The 25,118-nt window shown below is 34.1% G+C and overlaps 1 protein-coding gene across 12 annotated transcripts in view; it reads right to left on the bottom strand.

Annotated features, from left to right (window-relative positions):
* The window catches only part of TMEM65 (transmembrane protein 65), a 229,607-nt gene that overhangs the window by 156,032 nt on the left and 48,457 nt on the right, over positions 1-25,118 (bottom strand). For 5 of the 12 annotated variants that reach the window (XM_045895925.3, XM_045895926.3, XM_054512465.2 and 2 more), the window contains 4 exons: positions 20,827-20,881; positions 19,916-19,958; positions 17,371-17,476; positions 8,246-11,070 (listed from right to left, as the gene is read on the bottom strand). In XM_045895925.3, coding sequence (XP_045751881.1) covers positions 10,969-11,070; positions 17,371-17,476; positions 19,916-19,958; positions 20,827-20,881 — 306 coding nt within the window. In that variant the 3' untranslated portion in view covers positions 8,246-10,968. Of the gene's footprint in view, positions 1-8,245; positions 11,071-17,370; positions 17,477-19,915; positions 19,959-20,826; positions 20,882-25,118 lie in introns of those variants that run through there. The other 7 variants (XM_064587908.1, XM_064587909.1, XM_064587912.1 and 4 more) reach the window with 4 other exon arrangements.

Genomic DNA, 25,118 nt, shown 5'->3' with positions numbered 1-25,118 from the left:
GTGAAAGACAACTTTATAGCAATAATGTTTTTCCTTTTTCTCTTTTTTGGGGGGGCTATTTTTTATACAACTTTATTGCAAATATTTAAAGTATAAAATTTGGGGTGCCTGGGTGGCTCAGTTGGTTGGGCAACTGCCTTCGACTCAGGTCATGATCCCGGGGTCCTGGGATTGAGCCCTGTGTCAGGCTCCTTGCTCAGCCGGGAGCCCGCTTCTTCCTCTCCCTCTGCCTGCTATTCTACCTGCTTGTGCTCGCTCTCTCAAATAAATAAAAAATATTTTTAAAGAAGTATAAAATTTGATGAGTCTTGGCATGTGTCATCACCATAATCAAGATAAAGAATGCATCCATCACCCACAAGTTTCTTTTCTAAAGTGGTTGTATCATTTTACATCCCTACCAGTAGTGTTACTGTGAACCAGCTGTCCCACAACATCATCAACCCTTGATATGGTATTTTTCTCAATTTTAGCCATTCTAGTGAGTGTGGTTTTAATTTGTATTTTCATGACTAATGACACTGAGCATGTTTTCATGTGCTAATATGCCATCTGTATATCATGTATGGGTGTTTGTTTTACTAGATTTTGTCAATTTATTTTTGCATCTATTGAGGTGATCATGTAGAGAAATTGGGTCCTTAAATCTTTATAGTTTTCCTTCTTCCTCCCATTCTCTATTTCCTGTCTTTCTGAGATTCCAATTACACATCTTTAAAGGCATTTCAATACAATGGAATATTATGCAGCCATCAAAAGGAATGAGATCTTGCCATTTGCAACGACGTGGATGGAACTGGAGGGTATTATGTTGAGTGAAATAAGTCAAACAGAGAAAGACACGTATCATATGATCTCACTGATATGAGGAATTCTTAATTGCAGGAAACAAACTGAGTGTTGTTGGAGTGGGGGGTGGGGTGGGAGGGATGGGGTGACTGGGTGATGGACACTGGGGAGGGTGTGTGCTCTGGTAAGCGCTGTGAATTGTGCAAGACTGTTGAATCTCAGATCTGTACCTCTGAAACAAATAATGCAATATATGTTAAGATAAAAAAAAGAAGAAGGTAGCGGGAGGGGAAGAATGAAGCGGGGGAAATCGGAGGGGTAGACGAACCATGAGAGACGATGGACTCTGAAAAACAAACTGAGGGTTCTAGAGGGGAGGGGGGTGGGAGGATGGGTTAGCCTGGTGGTGGGTATTGAGGAGGGCACATTCTGCATGGAGCACTGGGTGTTATACACAAACAATGAATCATGGAACACTTCATCTAAAATTAATGATGTAATGTATGGGGATTAACATAAGAATAAATAAATAAATAAATAAAGGCATTTCATTGTGCCCATATGCCTCAAAAGGTTGTTCCATTACTTTCTTCTTCCTGTGCTTCAGTGTGTATTGTTTCCTATTGACCTATCTTGCAGGTCACTAATTCTGTCTTTTGTGTGCAAATCCAGTGTTACATCTGTCTAATGTGTTATTAATTCCAGATATTGTATGCAGTTATAGAATGTCTATTTTTGATTAACTTTATAGAATAACTTTCTGATGAAAGCCTCTACCTTTTCATTTTTTCCCCCGTTAACTTTTCTCAAACAAAAATAACATAGTTATCACTATACTGTATACCTGAAACTAATATAAAACACCATATGTTAACTATACTGAAATTAAAATTAAAACAAAAGAGGGACCCCGAGTGGCAGAGTCAGTTAGATATCCAACTCTTGGTTTCAGCTCAGGTCATGATCTCAGTGTCTTGAGATCAAGCCCCACATTGGGCTCTGAGCTCAGCAAGGTCTGCTGAAGTTTCTCTCTCCCTCTCCCTCTGTCCCTCCCTGCACTCTTTCTCCAAAATAAATAATCTTTTGTTTTACTTTTAAAAAAAGAAAGAAAAATAACATAGTTATTTTAGAGTTCTTGTCAGCTAACTCCATTATCTGGATTATCTGTGGGTCTATTCTTGTATCTTTTTTCCTTAGTTTTTGGTCATGTGGTCCTATCTTTTGGCATGTCTCAGAATCTTCAATTAATTTCCAGGTGTTATACATACAAGTTTTACAGGCTTCTGTAAAGGTGATATCTTCCTCCAGAGAGGTTCATCCTTCCTTTTGCTAGGACAATATAGTGTTCACCCTAATCAAGCTAGAAATCATGATAAATCAAGGCAGAGTTCCAAACCTTGGTATAAGGCTTCTTCTACCTTTGCCCTGGCCTTCAGAATTTTCAAATGATAACCTAGGCTGTTGCCCAGATCCCCTTCTTCCAGCAGGTTCTGAATTTAGTCTTTGTTTCATAAGGCTCTCTGCTTAATTTTGTCTTCTGTCCTAAATAGCTCTACAATTTTGCAAATTTTCCGAGAGGGAATTACATATGCTTGAGGCTTCTGTATATCTCTACCAAAAGCTCTCCTGGTTTCTGTCCCCTAGAAGCAAGACTTAAAATATACAAAACCAAAATTATCAGCCTCCTGACTGCAACAAGAATGGACAAAAGCTCCCAAGCTAAAAGCAGCTTTAGAAGTCAACTCACTTTTAAAATGTTCACTCCTCTTTGGAGTCCTGCCTAGGCAGGTTTCCACTGCCTTCAAATAGATGAGCTGAGATATGGTGGTGGTAGACTTAATAATTTCTAGCAACTAGTGATGGTTGTACTGTTTATTCTTTCCCTTTCTCAATAGAAGTGGTTATTGCATACTTGGTATGTAGGGGCAGATACTTTTTTCATTTATAGGATATCTGATACCAATGAGCCAGTTTAAAACCTTATAGAGAGAATAGTATATTCCTGGAGTTGAATGCAGTCACTGCATGGAAACTTGAGCCCACTCCCCTGTGGATGGGTGTTTTCCATATAGAGAAAAAGGTGAGACATCAATACTTGGTAGCCAAAATGGTAGATTGTGATACACAGCTAGTTTTCCCCCAAAATGTCCTTCCCTTCTTTCAATTTTTGGCTATATATTCAGCCATACATATGGGGAGATTTACAAGCATCTCTTTCAGTTCAGTGTTCATATGATGGACGTCTGATACATAAGTAGATGTGTCATGTGGCAACTTAAAAGTTGGTTCAAGCCCTTTTCTTTCTAGTTCCTTCCTCCTGGATAGACTGCAGATGTAATAGCTGGAGCTGAAGCAGCCATTTTAGATCATGAAATGACTACTGAGAACAAAAACTAATTACATGAATGAAGCAGAAGGATGGAAATCTGGGCTTTGCTGCTTTGTGGAACATAACCCTTACACTAGCATACTAGCCCTGGGCAACATACCACAACAACTTTATATGAGAGAGAAATAAATGTCCATCTTGTTTCAGCTACTATTATTTTGGGGTTTTGTTACTTACAGCTAAACCTAATCTAAACTAATTAGGAAAGTTCAGGATGGCAGTTCTCAAAGTGTGAAAGCGTGGTCTGCAGATTCCGTCTGTGAGGTCAAAACAATTTTCATAATATACTAAACCCTTATTTACCTTTTTCACAGTGGTGACATGTTCACTGATGGTGCAAAACCCATGGTGGGTAAAAGCACCAACATCAGAATGAATGAAGACACCAGTAGTTACTGTATTCTTCATTGCCATGCACTTGGAGTTGAGGGAGAGGGAGAAGAAAAGCTTCACTCAGTGTCCTTCAAAAAGCAGTAAAAATTATTTATTTTAAAAATTGACTGTTGAGTAAATGTCTTTTTAATATTCTATATGAATAGGCAAATGTGCACAAAATACTTCTGGGGAGACCAAAATATGATGGTTATCTTGGAGAAAAGCAATTATGAGATTGTTTTGTGAGATAAACTTGGTTATTCAGATGTGCATATTTGGCAGATATTTTTCTCAAACATGAATGAACTGTCACTTCAAGGAAAATTAATGGTATGTGTTCCCAATGACAAAATTTAAGCTTTCACGTGAAAATCAGAATTTTGGGAAACATGTATCTGCCATCTGAATTTGAAAGCTTCCCAATACTTAAGAGGCACTTTTTAAAATGATATCACTGGTCATATTATACATGATTTTTAAATTTTATGTGGGAAATGTATTAACATTGGGAGGATCTGCATAATTTGGTGAACCAATAATTTCCAAATGCTGAATGCATGGTGTTATAAAATCATGTATGGGGAAAAATGTTCAAAGTGCAAGGTAGAACAAGAGGTTTTAATGTAACCCAGTGCAAAATTTCATTGATATGGTTTTGAATTCTACAGTGCAATGAACCGTTTAGAAATTACCCCTTCTACAGTGTTAGTAGTGTCCAAGAATAAATCTACAGTCATATAAAAAGGTTATTAAAATATTCTTCCTTTTCCCAACTATATATCTGTGTGAGGCAAAATTTTCTTCATATACTTCAAACAAAACAAATATCAAACAGATTGAATGCAGAAAGATATGAGAATCCAGCTGTCTTCTAGCAAGCCAGACATTGAAGAGATCTGTAAAAAATGTAAAAACAATGCTACTCTTCTCACTATACTTTCAGAAAATAATCTTCATAAAATGTGTATCATTTATGTTAACATGAAGTTGGTTTATTATTATTTTAAAATAAATTGTAAATATTTTTGTAATTTGTCAGTTATAATTTCTAATGCAATAAATATTTTTATAGCCTTCATGAACAAACAAAAGGTTTTTGAGGACCTCTATATTTTTCTTTCAGAGCTCAAAGGAGTCTTGAGTCAAAACATTTTAAAATCTTTGGTTTGCGTACTCTGTGAAATAATGAGATCAGGAAAAGTACCATCAAACTCAGAGTTGGGTAAATAATGCCCTACTCAGAAAAAAGAGGAGTGCAGATAGGTTCTAGAAATTGTAGACTAATATACTTGACATTAATCCTCAAGGGAAAAATTAGTGCAGATTAAAGAGAAAGTAAAGTGGTCACCATTGGTTCCCAACACAAGTTCACTAAGAATGAATCATGCCAACCAAAGAACGTTTGTTTCCTTGATAACCAGTAGAACAGGAGATATAGACATACTATATATCCCATTAAGCATTTGACTGTTACAAACAATGGACTAGAGAACTGCCAGTAGAAGATGAACCATGAACCAATCTACCTGAAGCAAAATGTGGGAAGTTCAAAAATGATACAGAACATGACTTAGGAAGTGTTTACTACTGATAGACAATGGGATGGGAGTCAAGCCAGAATTCAAGTTCCTAGAGAGAAGTGCACAGTGATGTGGGTGGCAAGAGTTGACCCATTAAACTAGTATCTACTGAACACCCACCATGTTTCAGGCTGGTGGATGCCCACTATGTGCCTTTGTGGCACTGACATTCGAAGCACAGTCAGATCTTTTTCTTCTTATGAAATGTGGGTATGAATTACTATGGAAGGTTAAAACTGTTAACCATAAAATGAACTAAAAACTAATTTAGATTTTTTCTCCTCCCAACTGGGGGTAAGGGAGAAAAAGAGAAAATGTCTGACCTATATACATTAAAAATAACAGCACGGAACATAATAAAAATTATAAAAACTGCATTTCCATCAGTCCAAGGTTGGGGAAAAGAAGAGAAAATAAGGAAGAAAACAATTGCACTTGAGACATAAGGTAAAGAGATACAGAATAACCACTGTTGTGCAGGAATGGTGATGGTGGGGTTGACATGCAGGAGAGAAAAACTCTAATTCTAATTAAAGTACCCCCAGTTTTTTTTCAACTAACTCTCTTGAACTCCATGTATATCTAGCATCTGCATAACTATTTTATAAATGGTAAAGCACTACACAAATGTATAGCTTTCATATTAGCAAATGGCAAACCTTTACTGAATTTCACAATTCTCACAGAAAATTCCTTTATCCAACAGTTTTGGAAGGTCCACCCCTTCTCCCCTCAAAAGTAGTTCCTTTTAAGTTTAATTCTTCAGTCATCATTCTCACTTTCTATTCCTGTGAACAAAAAGTTTGACTTGGACTTGTCAAATCACACAATCTCTCAGGTGCCTCCTACTCTTTTTAATTGGTGTCAGTAAAATAAAGTGTTCAAATTTCTTTCATTCATAAACCTGTCAATGGCATTAACATGTTTGATGTCATAAATTTTAATATAAAAGCCAATATACAACACTATGTGCTTCATACTGCTGTCAGCAAAGATCGGTAGACACTAAAAGTCCTGAAGCTTCAAAATTAAAATGTTATATGTCCTCGCTTTAAGTAGTACTCCATTTCTAAAAGTTAAAGAAGAAAAACCAATTTCAGTGTTACAACTCATATACCAATAGCAATTATTGCTTTGGTAAAAACAAGTGATCTGTTAGTAAGATTTCATTATGAGCACAAAACAAACCCTAAATAATTTGCAGATGGGTTAACCACAGATTGTATGAATTCCCAGGTAGCTTCCCCAGGCTTCTTGGGCCATTTCCCTCTACTGCTGTCAGTAAATATGCGGGGAGTATTAATCCTAATATTTAAATATTAGTATTTAGACTTAATCCAGAAAACATTAATAATGTGAAACAAACAAAAAAATCTTACAAGACATTCCAAAGTGAAATATATCTCACAGGTCTGAGATTTCCTTAACATGTATTGTTAATGTTCTCACTTCTTTCAGGTCTTCCCTAAGCATTCTATAAAAATAAACCCTCGGGCGCCTGGGTGGCTCAGCTGGTTAAGCGACTGCCTTCAGCTCAGGTCATGATCCTGGAGTCCCTGGATCAAGTCCCGCATCGGGCTCCCTGCTCGGCAGGGAGTCTGCTTCTCCCTCTGGCCCTCCCCCCTCTCATGTGCTCTCTCTCATTCTCTCTCTCTCAAATAAATAAAATCTTTAAAAAAAATAAAATAAAAAAATAAACCCTCAACTCTGAGAAACAAACTGAGGGTTTTAGAGGGGAAGGGATGGGGTAATGGGTTAGCCTGGTGATGGGTATTAAGGAGGGAACGTACTGCATGGAGCACTGGGTGTTAAATGCAAACAATGAATCATGGAACACTACATCAAAAACTAATGATGTAATGTATGGTGACTAACATAATAAAATTAATAATAAATAAATAAATAAATAAACAAACAAACAAACAAACCCTCACATATGACCACTGGTACTTTCCATGCCCCTTACTTTGTTTCATTTATCTCTAGAACTTATCACTGTCTGCAATAAAAAATATTTCAGTGTATATTTGCCCCACTGATGCCCCCCTCCCCAGAATAAACTTCACGAGAATGAGGATGTTCTAGCTGTTTGCTCAGTTCCTTGAACAGTTGTGAGCACATAGTAAGCATAGAATTTCTTAAATGAACCTTGAGATTATAAGCACAATTCCCTTAGATTATCAGTAAGAAAACAACTCCACAAATCTGAAGGTAAAAAGGAATGTAAGCAGAGAAGAGACGTTACAAAGTCCATACAACTGATGCCCTATTGCATAGTAACTAAGAACACAGGTTTCAAACTTGGACAACAATGGATTCCAGTCCACTTTTTAGTAGTGACCTCACAGGTCTACTACTAACTTTCCATATAAAATTTACCCAATATAAAATAGGGATAATAATAGCACCAACTTAACGTCGTTATTTAAAGTGATTAAATATGACAGTGTGTAAAATACTTACAAAACAGCAAGTGAGTGCTTAATAAAAGGGAACTAACATCATCATCATCATTATCACCATCATCATCTCACTCAGGCTCCATAGCCTAATATTTCCCCCAAAATTCCTGGTAAGCCTGGCTATCTAGTTGCTAAATCCATACAGCTGAGAAGTGGCAAGTTAGAGAGAGAAGGAGTTGCCAAAGGCCCAGAGCAGTAAAAAGATGGGAAGAAAATTAAAGTTTTCCTGAGGCACTGCATTACAGCACAATAATAATGTCCATGGGGATGGTGCTTAGCCACTAAGAAAAAGATGACATTACATTTAATACATTCTTTTAAGATGGGAAGAAAATATAATTCTAAAATTAGGAAGATTTACTTCAAAATGGTTTACACAAACTTTTTGTGTGAAAGATAAACTTCCGTTACCTTCAAAATTCACCTCCTACAGAAAAGGAGTAAATGAGGCATTATTCTACAGAAGGCTTGGCTATCTCTGCTATAAAGACCCATCAGTGTGATTTATGCCAATCTCTCTAGTGTTATTTTTGACATTCTATTAAAGATCAAATTGTCTCAATATAGGATCATTCTTCTCTCATAATCTGTAATGGATCACCAATGTGGATTTGAGGGAGGTAGTAAATAATTCCATTTTACTGTCTCAGTGACATTGCTACAACCCTGTAAAAAATCTGCATTTATTTATTCTATTTCCTTTAGTGACAGAATAACCAGAGTCCTCCCTTAGAGATTAGGAAGAAAATCAAATTTCAAAATCAAAACCACATCCCAAATTTCGTAAAAGATATTTTTTTGTTCAATTCCTTTGTAAAAACATTGGTCACCATTTAACATACAGTGGCAACAAAATGCACCCAATTCACATGCATCAACAAGTCAATAAATCATAATACACAGACAACATGAATTTCAAACGAACAGTACTAAAGTAGCTCATGTTGTATTTAACTATAGTTATGGTGCTTCCAATAAAGAGATAGCTAATATGAGAAAAAAGATTCCAGTTTCAATCTGAAATAAGGTTATTTGTGACAAGTACCATGAAACTATGATTTTATGAAGTCATTATCTTAAAGGGAGCCATTTTTCAGAAATCACTTTGTGCCAAGCACCAATACTCATGTAGAATAAGATCTTGAAAAGATGTGTACCTTAGGTTAAGGACAAAAGGTCTCCATTTTTTGAAAGTTAATTATCTGAATGATTCAAATACTTATTGTGCCCCCAAATTAAAATATCTTTCAACATGAAGGTTATATATGCTATGTTTTGACACTTTAAATAATTCTGTAGACATTCAGCTAAACTGAAATCTTCCGTAGGACTGGATTACTTTCAAGAGCAAAAAGTGAAAACCAATAATCAAAGCCCTTTCTAAACTCACAGGCAAGGTTTCTGGATATGGGATTTAATTAATAAGAAAAATTAAGCACCACAATAAAATAGTTTTTAGAAAACAGAAAGGACTGGCAATATACAAGTTAGGAACAAATGCACTTAGACATTTAAAAAAATTGTTTAAGTAAGCACTCTAATCCTTTCAGCTAAAATAATAAAAAAAATTCTTTTTGGTGTGTATGTAGTACTATGTGGAACATAAAAACCACAATTCTCCTTAAGAAGTCAAGTTCTATAATTCTAATTTCATCAAATGAGACTACTGTATTATTTGTACATAATAAGAATGTCATATATTTATTTTTATATTATATGATTTATTTTCTTCTTTTTTCTCAAAAATCTATGATTCAAGGAGAGCTCTAAATTATTTTGGAGTGCACAGATGGTAATTTATGACAAATTGCCTTGTGGGAAAAAACAGCCCCTCTGAAAATAAGAGGTCAAAGTAAATATGTGCAAATGAAACTTTAAACTAAGGTAACTATAAATACAGCCATCTTAGAAGTTTTCCTTCTTTTGCATCTATTTAGCAACATAAATAATTTCAGTGGCCCAGTTATTTTAATTTCAGTTTTTCTCCTCCATGATGTGTTTACTCTTACAAGTAAGAGTAATTTTTTAGCATATGTAACAGACCACATGCTAACAAACTTTAAGGGCTCATAAAATTAAAATTTATGACTCATATATAGTTGTACTATATATGTTAGATATGCAAGGCTGAAAAGCAATCTCAACCTAGAATATTATTTAAACATCACAAAAGAAGAAGACCAAAAAAAAAAAAAAAAAAGATTTCTCACGTAACTTTTGACTATTAGACTATTCATAGCAAAAAAGAAAAATATAAAATATTTAGTCTTCACCTCAAAGTAAGTTATCCAGAAATAAAACACACTAAACAAAACATCAGATTATGAGTATGGAGACTCAGATTCATTCAATCCAGATGAGAAGATGCTTTGGGGAAAAAGAAATCCATCCCAAACAATCAAATTTGTATCTCATTAACCTCCCAAATACAACTTCAACTTCACCACTTATACCATAAGCTATCTTGACAGTTCCCATTTTCTTTTTCTCTAAAAAAAATTTTAGCTTCTTAATCTCCAAGTGTCATGTCAAACCCCTTATTTTACCTTAATTCCACAATCCCCATTTATAAAAGACCCTAAAATAATCATTTTCTTCTCCTTAGGAGCAGAAGCTACCATGTTATGATTCAAAATTGAGAAATTAAAGATTAAAAAAATCAACTAAAAATAATACACTTATTAACATACATGGTTTTATGTAGTAGGGACACCACATAATTACTCATTCTGATTAAACCTCTGGCTCTTGAGACAGTGAGGTCAGAAAATTAAAATGAGTAATAGATACTTAGAATACTTAAAGTGTGTGTTTATCTTGAATTGACTAAGAGTTTAAAAAATGACTAAAATTATATGATTGTAAGTGTTCAATGTAAAACAGTACCAAATTCATGTTGCCAAATAGAGTAAAAAAAAAAAAAAAAACCTTTAACTTATATTAAACACCTTAAATAATGTGGCAAAAATCTCAAGGCTGAGTTGTAACTAGAGAACAACAGCGAAGACGGAAGATCCTTTCATGCATGCACACACATGAAGTAACAAATACTCAAACCCCAACTCAGTACAGTATGTCAATGACTGATACTTAAATGATATTTTGATATATAAAGAAAAAGAAAAAGGTAAAATGTTGACTGCCATTGATGAAAAAGCATTTCAACAATTTACACAAAATGGATACTAAACATTTTTAAAAAGATGTCCTAAGAAAACCAAGCCACAATAAGTTAGTGTTTTCCATAATACATGCTGAATTATTTGATCCCATATCTATACACTGTTATTGTCTTAATTCCTAAATGTTGTGACAGCATATTTAGTAATTGAGGTACATTAGTTTACATTTTTTTATAGATACTCTAAGAGGGTTAATTTTTCTTTTCCAGTTTTTCATCTTCTTCACCTCCTCCAAAGAAAAGCAAAGGAAACATTCCTAGAATGCAGCCAATAGTCACCCCAACAGCTTTGCCCTAAGGAAACAAAAGAAAACATTTTTTGAAAGTTATTTTATCCCTGAAAGAAGAATCCTTGCCTAAGTATCTACGATAAATAATTACTATATACTATAAAATTCAACTGTAATTGCATTTCTTTTGATCATAGTAACTTAAATGTAAAAATAAGCCACATATGACAAAGGAGGCAAGAATATGCAATGGAGAAAAGATAGTCTCATAAATGGTGTAGGGAAAACTGGACAGCTACACGCAAAAGAATGAAACTGGACCACTTTCTTACACGATACACAATAATAAACTCAAAACGGATTAAAGATCTAATTATAAGACCTGAAACCATAAAAATCCTAGAAGAAAACATAGTAATCTCTTGAACATCAGCCTTAGCAACATTTTTCTGGATCTGTATCCTCAGGCAAGAAAAAACAAAAGCAAAAATACACAATTGGGACTACTTCAAACTGAAAAGCTTTTTGCAGAGCAAAGGAAACCATCAACAAATGACAAAGCAATCTACTAAATGGGAGAAAAATATCTATAAATGATATAACCAATAAGGGGTTAATATCCAAAATATATAAAGAACTCATACAACTTAACACCAAAAAACAATCTGATTAAAAAATGGGCAGAAGACCTGAATAGACATTTCTCCAAAGAAGACATACAGATGGTCAACACATGAAAAAGTGCTCAATACTACTAATCATCAGGGAAATGCAAATCAAAACCACAATGAGATATCACCTCACACCTGTCAGAATGACTAAAATAAGAAACACAAGAAACAAGAAGTGGAGAAAAAGGAACTCCCATGCACTGCTGGTAGGAATACAAACTGGTGCAGCCCTGTGGAAAACAGTATGGAGGTTCCTTAAAAAATTAAAAATAGAACTACCATATGATCCAGTAATCACACTACCGGGTATTTACCCAAAGAATACAAAAACACTAATTCGAAAGGATATATGTACCACTATGTTTATTGCAGCATTATGTACAATAGCTAAACTATGGAAACAGCCCAAGTGCACATACACACACACACACACACACGAATATTATTCAGCCATAAAAAAGAATGCAACAACATGATGGATCTAGACGGCATCATGCTAAGTGAAGTAAGTCAGAGAAAGACAAATGCCATATGATTTCAATCATATGTGGAATTTAAGAAAAAACAAAGGGGAGGAAAAAAGAGAAACAGGCCAAAAACAGACTCTTAACTACAGAAAACAAACAGATGGTTATCAGAGGGGAGGTGGGTAGAACAGGTGAAGAGGATTATCTTATCTTGATGAGCACTGAGTAATATATAGAATTTTTCCATCACTATTTATAGTACACCTGAAACTAACACTGTATGTTAACTAGACTGAAATTAAGAAAAAAAAGACAAGAAATAACAAATATTGGTGAGGATATGGAGAAAAGGGAACCTTTGTGCACTGCTGGTCGGAATGTAAATTGGTGTAGCCACTATGGAAAACAGAATGAAGGCTCCTCAAAAAATTAAAAATAAAAATACCATATGACCCACTAATTCCACTTCTGGGTATTTACCCAAAGAAAATAAAAACATTAATTTGAAAAGATATATAAGTAACCCTATATTTAGTGCAGCATTATTTACAGTGGCCAAGATACGGAAGCAACCTAAGGGTCCATCAATACATGAATAAAGAAGATGCAGTATATGTGTATGTGCATGCACACATACATATACATGTATGCAGGTGTATATGTATATGCATGTATACATACATATATATTGCACATATGTATGTGCATGTACACACACACACACACACACACAATGGAGTATTACTCAGCCATAAAAGAGAATGAAATCTTGCCATCTGTGACAACGTAGATGGACCTAGAGGGTATTATGGTACTTGAAATAAGACAGAAAAAGACAAATAACATATGATTTCACTTACATGTGGAATCTAAAAAACAGAACAAACAAAAAGCAGAAACAGACCCATAGATACAGAAAACAAAGTGGTGGTTGCCAGAGAGGAGGAGATGGAGGGTATGGGTGAAATAGGTGAAGGGCAATAAGAGTACAAATTTCCAATTATAAAATAAATAAGTCATGAGAAAGAAAAGTACAGCATAGGAAATATAGTCAAAAATGTTATAATAACTTTGTATAGTGAAGGATGGTGACCATACTAATTGTGATATTTTGTAATATATATAATTGTTGAATCACTAGGTTGTACACCTGAAACTAATATAATATTGTATGTCAACTACACTTCAATTAAAAAAAAATAAGCTACAAAAAGGTTCTAGAACAAGTAATATTTAAAGTTCAATGCAACTAGGAAAAGTTTTTTCAAATTGCCATGAAATAACACCAAAGAAAAATTCAAGCAGAAAAATACCTTTTAGAAATTGTACATACATTTTAACATCTGAAGATAGGGGAAAAAAAAACCTCACCAAATACTCTCAATATATTTGGATTTGCTCCTTTTGTATATATTCCTTTTCAATATTTATTCCCATGTATACCTAATTATATGTAGGTCTAATCGTTATGTAAACATAGCTTTGTTTTCTGCCTCAATTCTTACCCCAGAGCCACATATGTTATAATAAGCTCTTTTTTCAAACTATTTCATAAACTTAATAGAAAACTTCTAAACTCCACTGAATTGATGGCCTATAATCTGTTTAAATCTCTCCTTATACCATTAAAAGTCACTGCTACTTTTTCACCAGTATAAGTGATATTACAATAAACATTTTTATGTATAGTTTTTCCCAATGATTTATTTAAAAATAAAATAATATGAATATTTGTGCATATTCATAAGGTAATGAATGCCATGCTGTCTATTCTACACAAAAAGGACTGCAAAAACATATATACCAATTGAAATATAGTTGACCCTTGAACAACACAGGTTTGAACTGTGTGGATCCACTTATATGTGGGCTTTTACAGTGCAGTACTCCTAAATGTATTTTCTTTTCCTCATGATTTTCTTAGCAACATTTTCTTTTCTCTAGCTTACTTTATTGTAAGAATACTGTTTATAATATGTATAACATATAAAATATGTGTTAATCGACTATGTATGTTATTGGTAAAGCTTCCAGTTAACAGTAAGCTATTAGTAGTTAAGTGTTTGGGAAGTCAAAAGTTATATGTGGATTTTCAACTCATGGGGGAGATGGTGCCCCTAACCCCCAGCTTGTTCAAGGGTCAACTGTATATGTATATGTATATGTATATGTACATGGATATACACACATCAATTTTTGTACAACCATACCTACTCTATGAACACTTTAAAATTTTTATTTTTGTAAATAATTTTTTAAATTTGCATTTCTAGGATGATCATCAAGGTTAAGCCTCTTTCAATTAAGTTTTATTTCTTCATATAAACATTTATTGAGAATCTACTATGTGCCAAACTCTGTGCTAGCTACCAGAGAGAGAAAGACTAATTAGACGCAGTCACTCTCTCTCTCCCAGGAACTTCCAGTTAGTTATACAGAGAAAAGCAAATAAATAAAACAAGTTCTATCAAACATTACAGGTGCTATGACAGCTACATAACCAACAGTCTTGAATAAAATGTTTTTTTCCTATACATTGTCCATTTATCTATCAGACCCTACAAGTTTTCTAATAAATTTCAAGATTAGACATTAGTGTTTGACAACAGCTTGCATAAATATTTTCAATTCTGTTATTTTTGGGTTTTTGGTCATGGTAGTAGTGATGGTGGTATGCCCATGCTTTATATTAACAGTCAGACTTGTCATTTTCATCATGTCAAACTTTGGAAAGAATCACTCCTACAGAGTTTTAATAAGCAGAAATTTTCTTCATTCCAGAGGCTGAAAAAGTTAATCCTAGATTCTTATCTTGACCTGAGAGTTTGTATTCATTTATATTTATTTATAAACACAGAGACTATTTTATTTTAGATTCCTGACTTTCCCATACACATGAAATGTCCATTGCCACTTCTACTTCTCACCCATTCTGTTAGAATGCTTGTTACTATTGTCCATGGAAACCAAGGCTTTCCTCCCCACTCCCTGTAGGATTCCCAGTTAATGAGTTCCAACCCAATTATCTCAATGGGGCATAAAGTCAATAGGGCAGAGAGGGAGGAAAGAAGTGGGATATCCTTTTCTGGCTCCCTGATTCAGAACCTGAAACATCTTTCCATTGAAAAATCAGTTACTTATATATTATTATCAGGTCTTATGATAGTCTAGGCCTTATAATTAACTACACTGGGGCTAACCTAAGAACTTGAGTACATCCATAATATGGCTCTGCAAGAAAATATTTTCTGAGTTTCAAACAGCCAAATTACAAATGAAGTTTTAAAATACAACCTATGTCAACAGGAACCCACATGTGCATTTGCATATATTCCATTATGGGTAAATGTCAGAGTTAGCTTATGTCATGAATAGATTGCTGATCACTAACTTAAATTACTTCAGGCTATTTGTTAATTGAATGTTATGTTACAGAGTGGATTTGATCCTAACATAAAAGACGCAGAGTCAACAACTAAGAAATAGAATCACTTCATATGCTGGTAGAAGATTTATCAAAATACACACACATATACACACTATATATACACACACACACACACACACTAGCTTAGTAATTAAAGTACTTTTATAATAGGAAAAGGGAATGGATCTGCTTATAATACAGAAAGAAAACAGAATTATGAATTACATGAGAAGAAAGCCCGAAAATAATCTTCTCTTGATCCTAACTGTAGTGCTAAAATGTTAAGCCAAATTGCTAGAATGTTAGAATATCCTGATTCTTCAACAACTGTGGCAGATATTAGCCAGCTAATCTCACTTCAATTTATCTACAAATTGCAGGATATGGACACATATATATGATTTTTTACAAAGAAATAGGTAAGTCTAAGGTGGAACATGAAATCTGCATTTCTAACAAGTTTCCAGGTAGTGTTGATCCTGCTGGCCCTGGCGTTACACTTTGAGAAGCACTGTCCTGTATAATCTCACTTTCTCCCATGGTTTCAACTATCACCTTTTCAGTGAGGCCTGCAGACCTTCCTATTTAATCCTGCAAGCTATCTCCATCCCAGCACTCCCAACCACTTTTACCCTTCTCTGCCTTCTTTTTTTCTTTAATTCCTTTAACATTTGTGAACTTCTAGTACATTAAACATTTTATCAGATTTTTTATTGTCTTCTCTCCACTGTTAAAATTAAGATCCACCAGAAAAAAAAGATCTTGTTTTGTTAACCAATATATTCAAAACTCCTACATATGTACTGTGCATACAGTAGATAAAAAATGAATATTTGTTGAATGAATGATTGATAATACTCATCATCTCTAATTCAGACCTCTCTAACTCTTGACTTTTAATTCCAATGCCTACTAGGTATCACCACTTGCATGTCTTATAAGCATCTCAAATTCAACTTACTGAATCGAAAACAGAACTCATAACCTTTTCTTACTAACTTGTCCTTCCTCCTTTTCTTCTTGACTTAATTGTTGGCATTGTGATCCATCCAGTTTCCTTTCTATTTAAAATTCTTCACTAGCACTCCATCACCTAGGAATGAGGTTCAAGCTCCTTAGTGTAGCTTATACAGTGTCTTTCCTGTCTGATCCATTCTTACTTCTCCAATGCTGTTTCCTACTGCTGCTTCAATCTTCAACTACTACATATTATAGTCCAGCAATACCTAATTTCTTGTATTCCTCTGAACATACCCTGTTTTTATCATGTCTTTCTACTTGCTAGTCAATGTATTCAGAATTCTCTTGTTCACCTAGTAAACATCTCATCAAGAACACAAAAATCAGCTTAGATCCAATAATCACCAAGAAATCTTCCCACCAAAAGAATTTTCTCCCCACAAAGTATTAATTCTCTTACTTGTGCTATTGCTATATCTAGTGCATAATTCTATAACTGCACTAAATTATCATTCGTTTACATGTCTGGTTCTTCACCTAAACAATTCTTAAAAATAACTGTAATTTATATTCATTTTATGTCCTTCAGTCTCAAGGACATGACAGATATTCCTTCACATTAACTGAATCATATAAAGAATATTCTAAAAATCAAGTACACCTACAAAAAATAGACACTAAAAAATTATTGTTCTTCTGAAAACTGCCAAAGTTTAGACAATTTTTGTTAAAAACTCCATTCAAATCAATTTAGTCTCAAATTTCTCAAAGGACTGAACTATACAGTATCTTGCTCTGGCTACCTGAATTCATTATCATAAACCATATACAGTACTTACAAAATGTGTACTAACACGTGTTTGCCACATGTCCACTTGTTTTGGTGTAAGATCCGGAATTGACAGGCCTAATCTGGAAGCCAAAGCTTCAACGTAGCCTGCAAGTCTTTAAAAATACACAAGGACAGAATGTAAGTTTTTAAAGAGACACACAAAGGTCCTCAGATAACAAACTAATTGCTACAAAAAGAAACAAAATAATTTTACACCTGTAACTGGCACTCTAGAAATGGTGTAAATGTTTTTTACAATTTTCATTTTTATTGTGCATAAATATATACAATTCAAAATATTTTAATATTAATATATTCATAGATAGATAAACTAATTGACTTAGAGCAATTATTCTCTCTTATTTTATTTTATTTATTTTTATTTTTTTGAAAGAGAGCAAGGAGGGGGGTTGAGGGGGTGGGAGAGGGGCCAAGGGAGAGGGAGAAAGAATCTCAAGCAGGCTCCACACCCAGTGCAGATCCCAACACAGGGCTCAATCTCACAACCCTGAGATTATGACCTGAGCCAAAATCAAGAGTCAGATGCTTGGGGCACCTGGATAGCTCAATTGGTTAAACATCTGCCTTGGGCTTGGGTCATGATCCCAGGGTCCTGGGTTTGAGCCCCGCATGGGGGGCTCCCTGCTCAACAGACAGCCTGCTTCTCTCTCTCCCTCTGCTGCTACCTCTGCTTGTGCGCACACGTGCTCTCTGTCAAATAAATAAAATCTTAAAAAAAAAGTCAGATGCTTAATTGACTGAGCCATCCAAGCACACCTCTCTCTTATTTTAAAAGATCATTTCAAGGTATATAAAAAATTTTTGCAATAAAATTACAGTCATGCACTTACTCCAAATTCAAAGCAAAGCACGTTAACATATGATATTAGATTGGGGTGCCTGGGTGGCTCAGGTGGCTAAGCGTCTGCCTTCGGCTCAGGTCATGATCCCAGGGTCCTGGGATCAAGCCCCGCGTTGGGCTCCCTGCTCGGTGGGGAGTCTGCTTCTCCTTTTCCCTCTGCCCCTTCTCCTGCTCGCTCTCTCTCTCGCTCACTCTCTCTAATAAATAAATAAAATCTTTAAAAATATATATAATATTAGATTGATATACTAAGTAAAACAGCCTAGAATTTTCAGGGCAATCTCAAGTATTTATCAAGTCTAACTTCCCATCATTTATTGGATATAAACTCACTTTGTGAACTGTAAGAAAGAAAAAAATTTGCCAGTTAAACTATGCATACATCAGTTACAAGATGGATCCTAATATCAGATATGTTAAGTTCTAAAAAAAATTGGGTACCTAAGAATCAATAAAATGCATTTGTTATTTAATGATATTTTTTAAAGGCAGAGGAGAAATAGTTCTTAAACATAAAGACTCCCAACAAAATCTTTATCTCTAATCAAAAATAATTAATGATGCAATCTAAAATTAAATGGCCTTAAAATCTATTCGATCACTTGGTTCTATTAAATATAAAAAGATATCACAGTAGCTGTAATATTATCACTATTAACCTTAATGTTGGAAATGGGGAAACAGAATGTGTAAAGGGTGATATCATTATAGATTTATGTCAGGAATTTGAGAAATATAAAATTTCTGCTCTGGCCCAGAAGCAAAGAAACTTTGTGTTTTAACAGTAGCTTTGGCCCCAAACTGCAGTACAGAAGTCTAATACACAGGGTCAGATCACTTATGAAGCTGCCTATTCCTAGATTATAAGGCTAAGTAAACTTCTAGTAGGCCCAAATCCAAATCTCAAAACTTACCACTCTCATGAACCATGGAAGGAAAAAACAGAGCCAAAGACTGAGCAAAAGAGACTATGTTTATCACAATAATTAATGCCAACTTAGTCTAATTTATCCTTCCCAGCCTTCCTCAAGCTCAGGAGGCAGCCCAGGCCATGTGCTGCTTGGAAGAGAGAATGTAAAGTGAGAAAGAGAGAAAGCTGGCCTTTTCTAAGTAGACATCCTTGCTTTGTTTCATCATTCCAGCCACATGGAATAAAGAGAGCAAAAACAGGCCAAACCCATGTATGCTCTGGCCATTATTCTTTTTGAAAGTTCCTCTCTCCAGAAAACATGCCCAGTCAGTATCCTCACATTTGAGCCATATCTCTTATCTTTGAGCTTAGTGGGAGAAGAGTGGGGTGAAATAATGATGGGGTTCTTGGTTTTAATCCTGTCTCACCTTGGAAATGTCTATAAAATACACATGAATACTTCCATAAATGAGAATTAAACTCTGCTTACATTACAGTCGTCTTAGAAAAACTTTTTCATGTATCAATCTTTTGAGAAGATTTTAAACACAAATTCCAGGTCCCTATACCCAGAGACACAAGTTCTGAGGTATAACCCAGGTATTTGTATATGATGCACACTGAAGATTTAGTACTACTGATTTAGAAATATTAAATTTAAAACTTTAGTTTGAAAACACACACAACAAACGTCCCATATTTTTTATCTTTCTCAATTAAAGAATGGGGAAGAGAAAGAGAACAACACACATGCACAAATGAATAAATGAATGGACCTACCCAAGTCCAGCTAAATCTGACACAAGATTTCCCAAAGCAGCAGCTAAAAAATTGAGAAGTGGATAAGTGAATTGTTAGATGGAAGTCAGAAAAATCATTGTAATATATCACTATATCATCAGTAAAGCACTGATCTGGAAGAGTAATCACAGTTTCTGAAACTACAACAACTATATCCAAAGTAACTCATTGGATAGCTCTGAATCTCAAGATTGCAAAATAGAACACAAGTCTCTTGGGATTATAGTGTTCTGCTTCCATCAAGTAGTAGGATTTTTTCTGTTGTGGAAGCCAGTTTCCATTTTGGTTTCAATACCTATACAGTATTTTGTAGCTTTATCTTTCATTACATTTAAGGAAATCTGGATATTTGGAAGTTAAAGTAAAGCTTTATGCATAGCTCTGAAATTCAAGAAAATCATAGAGAAGTGACTCCTTCATGAATTCATCTACTTCATGCTTTCTACACAATAAACACAACACTGAACCATTCCTAAATTTCACTATCATGAAAAACAGAGTGGTAACTAGGGGAAAGAAAGTAATAGAACCAAATTAGACTTTCAATCTTATATTTCCTTCTTTGATTTTTCTACCCAACTTGAAAATAAATTAGTAAAAACAAGAGTAAAAAGGTTTTGGGGTAACACTGAATTAAGAGAAAAACTTAACTTTAACATAGTCAGTACAGCATTGTTACTTATTAACTAACATAAAGTGCCTAAAATTTCTCAGGAAAAAAGTGCTACATATACAAAATTAAGAATTTGAAGAATAGGATTAAGGAGACAAACTAATAGACATCTCAATGAGTAAATTTATTTAAATAAATCATCCTCTTCTAAGTCTAACCTGCTAAAATGTTTTATAAATATAAGTACAATGGAATAATAATATGACTTATTAAATACCTGCCATAGTTGAAATTCCCAAAATAATTCCAATAGACATCTCAATATGGGTTCCCTGAAAAATGATTACAAAGAAATTAATCTTAAAAATTAACGCTGAAGTGACTATAAAAATAGCAAAGTATTAATAAAAACAGATAAACTGGTTAAGCCCATAGGTTACTGCAGCAAAATTATATATATAAAATATGCATAAATATTCATATAATGCAGTAATGCACTTAACTATTAAATATATGCATTCATACAGAAACATCAATATCATTTGATTCATTAAAATTAGGCTTTTATAAAAAATAAAAATAGCAACAAATATAATTATAATACAAATAGCAATATAATCCATCATTAAAAATCTAGAATTTAGATTTTCCAACCACAAAGATTCTTTAAACCTCTTGGAACACAAAGACCAACTCACCTAATTTTAAATTCTGAGTGATACATCTGTATTATTGGTATTTACTCTATCAAAGGAGTAAAAAAAAAAAAGCAGACTAAACTAATTTCTAGGGACCCAAGAGATCAGACTTCAAAAATTATCTTTATAACACTGAGTTCTAACCATTAAGTAGTGAGATGACATGATTCATTTATGAGCAACAATAGCATTTTGCATAATAGATAGAACCTCAGTAAAAAACAAGGTACTGAATTTACTGAGTTTCTGACTTTCCACATCCATCCCATTCCCCTATAGACAAGAGGGACTTGTATTTTTACTTCCACTTTAAAGAGAAGGAACTGAAATTAAGATTAAACAATTCTAATGGGTTATTATACAGAATAAAGAAGAAATACTACGATCTATTGTGCTAATTGAGTTCTAATGCTTGGGCAATGCTCCCATAAGTAGACTTAATTTTCCTCCTAAATACTGATGATTGAAAATTTCTAAATAAATTTAAAAATCTCAATGATATTTATGGAGGGAAAAAAAAAGAATGTCCTATCTGGTATGTAGAAATATTGCATTACTCAACTATTTATAAAACTGGAGAGGGGCTCCTGGGTGGCTCAGTCGGTTAAGTGTCTGCCTTTGGCTCAGGTCATGATCCCAGAGTCCTGGGATCGAGCCATGCATTGGGCTCCCTGCTCAGCAGTGAATCTGTTTCTTCCTCTCCCTCTGCCCCTCCGCCTGCTTGTGCTCTCTCTCAAATAAATAAAATCTTAAAAAAAAAAAAACAACTGAAGAGAAGCTGAGTTAGTTTCCTCATTTTTCTCTCACCTAGGCCTTTTGGTTCCACCCCTTTAAAATACAATTCTTGGGGCGCCTGGGTGGCTTAGTTGGTTGAGCGACTGCCTTCAGCTCAGGTCGTGATCCTGGAGTCCCAGGATCGAGTCCCGCGTCGGGCTCCCTGCTCAGCAGGGAGTCTGCTTCTCCCTCTGACCCTCGCCCCCCCCTTAATGTCCTCTCTCTCTCAAATAAATGAATAAAAACTTAAAAAATAAATAAAATAAAATACAATTCTTGTTGGATATGGAGAGAAAAGCCTGATGCATAAAAGTCTCCAAGGTATTTAAAATCACAAGGAAGGTTGTGAAGGAATCCAAAAGAAACAGATTTCTGAAGAAAAAAAGGAACAGACCATGCATAAGGAATAAAGATGTGTATCTTTAATATGGATGGGGAAAAAAAAAACGCAAGAAAAACCCCCACAAAAAACTGGAGCACTAATATAGAAAAAAGGCACCTGACAGGTACAGTATATAAAAAATAAATATAGCATCCTTAGCAGCAACAAATCATTAGGAATGCCCCAGGAAAACTCTGTTTGCAAAACATGTATTTAAAAAGTATTCAAATGCTTTATCATTTAATTGAATTTAAGAAACCTGAAGGACCTTCTAATAACATAAAAAGCTTCAAATAAAGTCAAAGACAGTTTTAGGATAATGGACTACCAGTCTTTACTTTTTCCCATAGTTACATCAAGTTTTATCTTGTACATCTAATACTAATTATCTTCAATTTATATCTGGTTCATCATCTGAATACAATTAAACTACTCTAGAATTCTAACAAATTCTATTCCAATTAAATTGTAAGAAACATAATCCAAAAAAACCACCAAACATGTCATAAAAAGCAATCCTAGTAATATAAAAATATAATAAAAAACTATGAAACCAAAGGCTGAGTATGAACAGCAGCCAACAATAAAGGTCAATCTATTACAGGAAGTTACATAGGAATTTGTTTTGATGACTACAACTAGACTAGCAACCAGGAGAGGACAACAGGAAAGAGGAAAACATCAAATGTCAGTGGCATGACAGAAAAGAAGAATCAAATATTTCCTTAACTTACTATCTTAAAACAGTCATAGCTGTCCCACAATGTTAGGAGTCAATCAGTGTTTTTAAAAAATTAAAAGGTGAAAAACATTCTTAAGATAATGATGACTACTTATTTTCCTATTCATAGACTCTAGTTATATTATTTATGTATTTTAGTTTCAGCAGTCTATTTAAAACCTCCTTGGGAAACTGCACTGTCCCTGAACTAGTTTGCAATTATCACCGAATAACAATTTCGCTACACATGCCACTCTTACTCAGATACTGAAGCCAGCGGTCTAAACATTTATCTCAATACTATATAAGTAAAAACTGGTATTATGTCCCTTAAACTGGATTTCAATGTAAACTTCAAGAACAAGTATTATTAACTTGGAGTCAACCATCTCAGACCTGGAAAAATAGTTCACTCTCAGTTATACTAACAATGATGAGACATAGGCCGAGTAACAGAAAACAGTAAACAACATTACAATAATTTGACTCTAGAGTGTGTGTTTCACTTTATTGGTAGCTGTATTTAGATGCAGATTATCTGTTACTTTAGATATTTATTTCAAATAAGTAATAACACACTGTAAAGTTCACAATCTATGAAGCTACCCAGTTTCCCTATTCCGATCTCTCTTCAAAATCTCTATTCACCCTTCTTTATGCAAAATATATCATCTCAATACTTCCTCAATAGTCTTTTAGTATTTGACTATCTAAGGTCTGCCCTATCGAGGTGGAAAAAACAAATGAATATGAAGGTGGTAGTATGGATACCAGCTGTCAATTAAGAGAAATTTAAATATTAAATTGTATAAAAACCGAAAGAAATATTTGTCACAGAGAAACTTTAATTCAGACAATCTATTTAAAAACACATCAAGTCTTATCTACAGCTTATAAATTCATCATAATGGGAGTTTTCATTATAATTAGATATGATTTATTTTGTAGTATCTATTTCAGTAATCTAACCAACTCAAATTTTAGTAATTTCACTAAAAGCAGTGTGGTTCCAAGTTGCTGAATATTTACAGATATATTCTCATATTTGCAGATATATAAATTGGCCAATTTAATTCTTATATACATATTAGGAAAATGTCACAATCAGTCAAAAAACCAGCATTCTGAAATTATATTTTAGAGGCTCTTGCCAGGCTGCTTTGCCAAAGAACTACACAATGGGTGCTTCCACATTCAAGCTGTGCGCATGCTAGAGCACCTGCTGTGACTATTTAAGCATCAGGATACCTTCCTGCTATGTCAACAAGGTGAGGAGCCAGACTTTCTGGATAGCTGAGCACCATTAATCTGACATAAGATGAGACTATATAATAGCAAAAAAAAATCTTTTTAGATATTCTTTTAAGAATTTTAGATATCCTTTAAGCAAATTATATAATCCACACAATGTAAATTATACTTTTAGTCCCTGTTTTGAAACCAAATATTCTATTTATGTCCATCTGTAATACATATGACCTCCAAGACACCAAAACAACAAAAAACAAAACGAAACAAAAAAAACCCTTGCTCTCATATGTATTTTTCTCACATTCAATAATCCTAAAATCATTTTTTTCAAGTTAGAGTCAGTGAAGAGAAGTGGATAGAGCACTGGGCAGTTTTAGAAGACTTGCATTTTAATCACGGACTCATCTCTCACTTTAGAAACTGGACCAATGACCAATATTGTTATTCATTAACAAAAGGTGCCATTCAATGGTAGGAAAGGTAAAGAAGCCTTCTCCGAGACTAAACACTTTTAAAGGACACACTTACATTAAAATGACCAAAGCAAAGGGGAACTTTTTTTAAACACTACAATGGAACAAAGACAAAAAGGAGATATACTCAGTATTCTCAACTAAAATTTAAAATACCTTTGGGTCAAATGGATAGACTACATCAAAACACCCTTTAAAACATTTCTGCATGGAAAAACTAAACAAGGAACTAACCAAATAACATATATGTGATGAGAACTGTCAGTAAAA

Source organism: Mirounga angustirostris, unplaced genomic scaffold (genome assembly GCF_029215605.1).
Source record: "Mirounga angustirostris isolate CCGP_5_RB_7025 unplaced genomic scaffold, mMirAng1.0.hap1 SCAF_4, whole genome shotgun sequence".
In the NCBI taxonomy this organism is placed as follows: Eukaryota; Metazoa; Chordata; class Mammalia; order Carnivora; family Phocidae; genus Mirounga; species Mirounga angustirostris.
The sequence above is the reverse complement of the archived record's forward strand: the minus strand, read 5'-3'. Positions and strand labels throughout refer to the sequence as shown.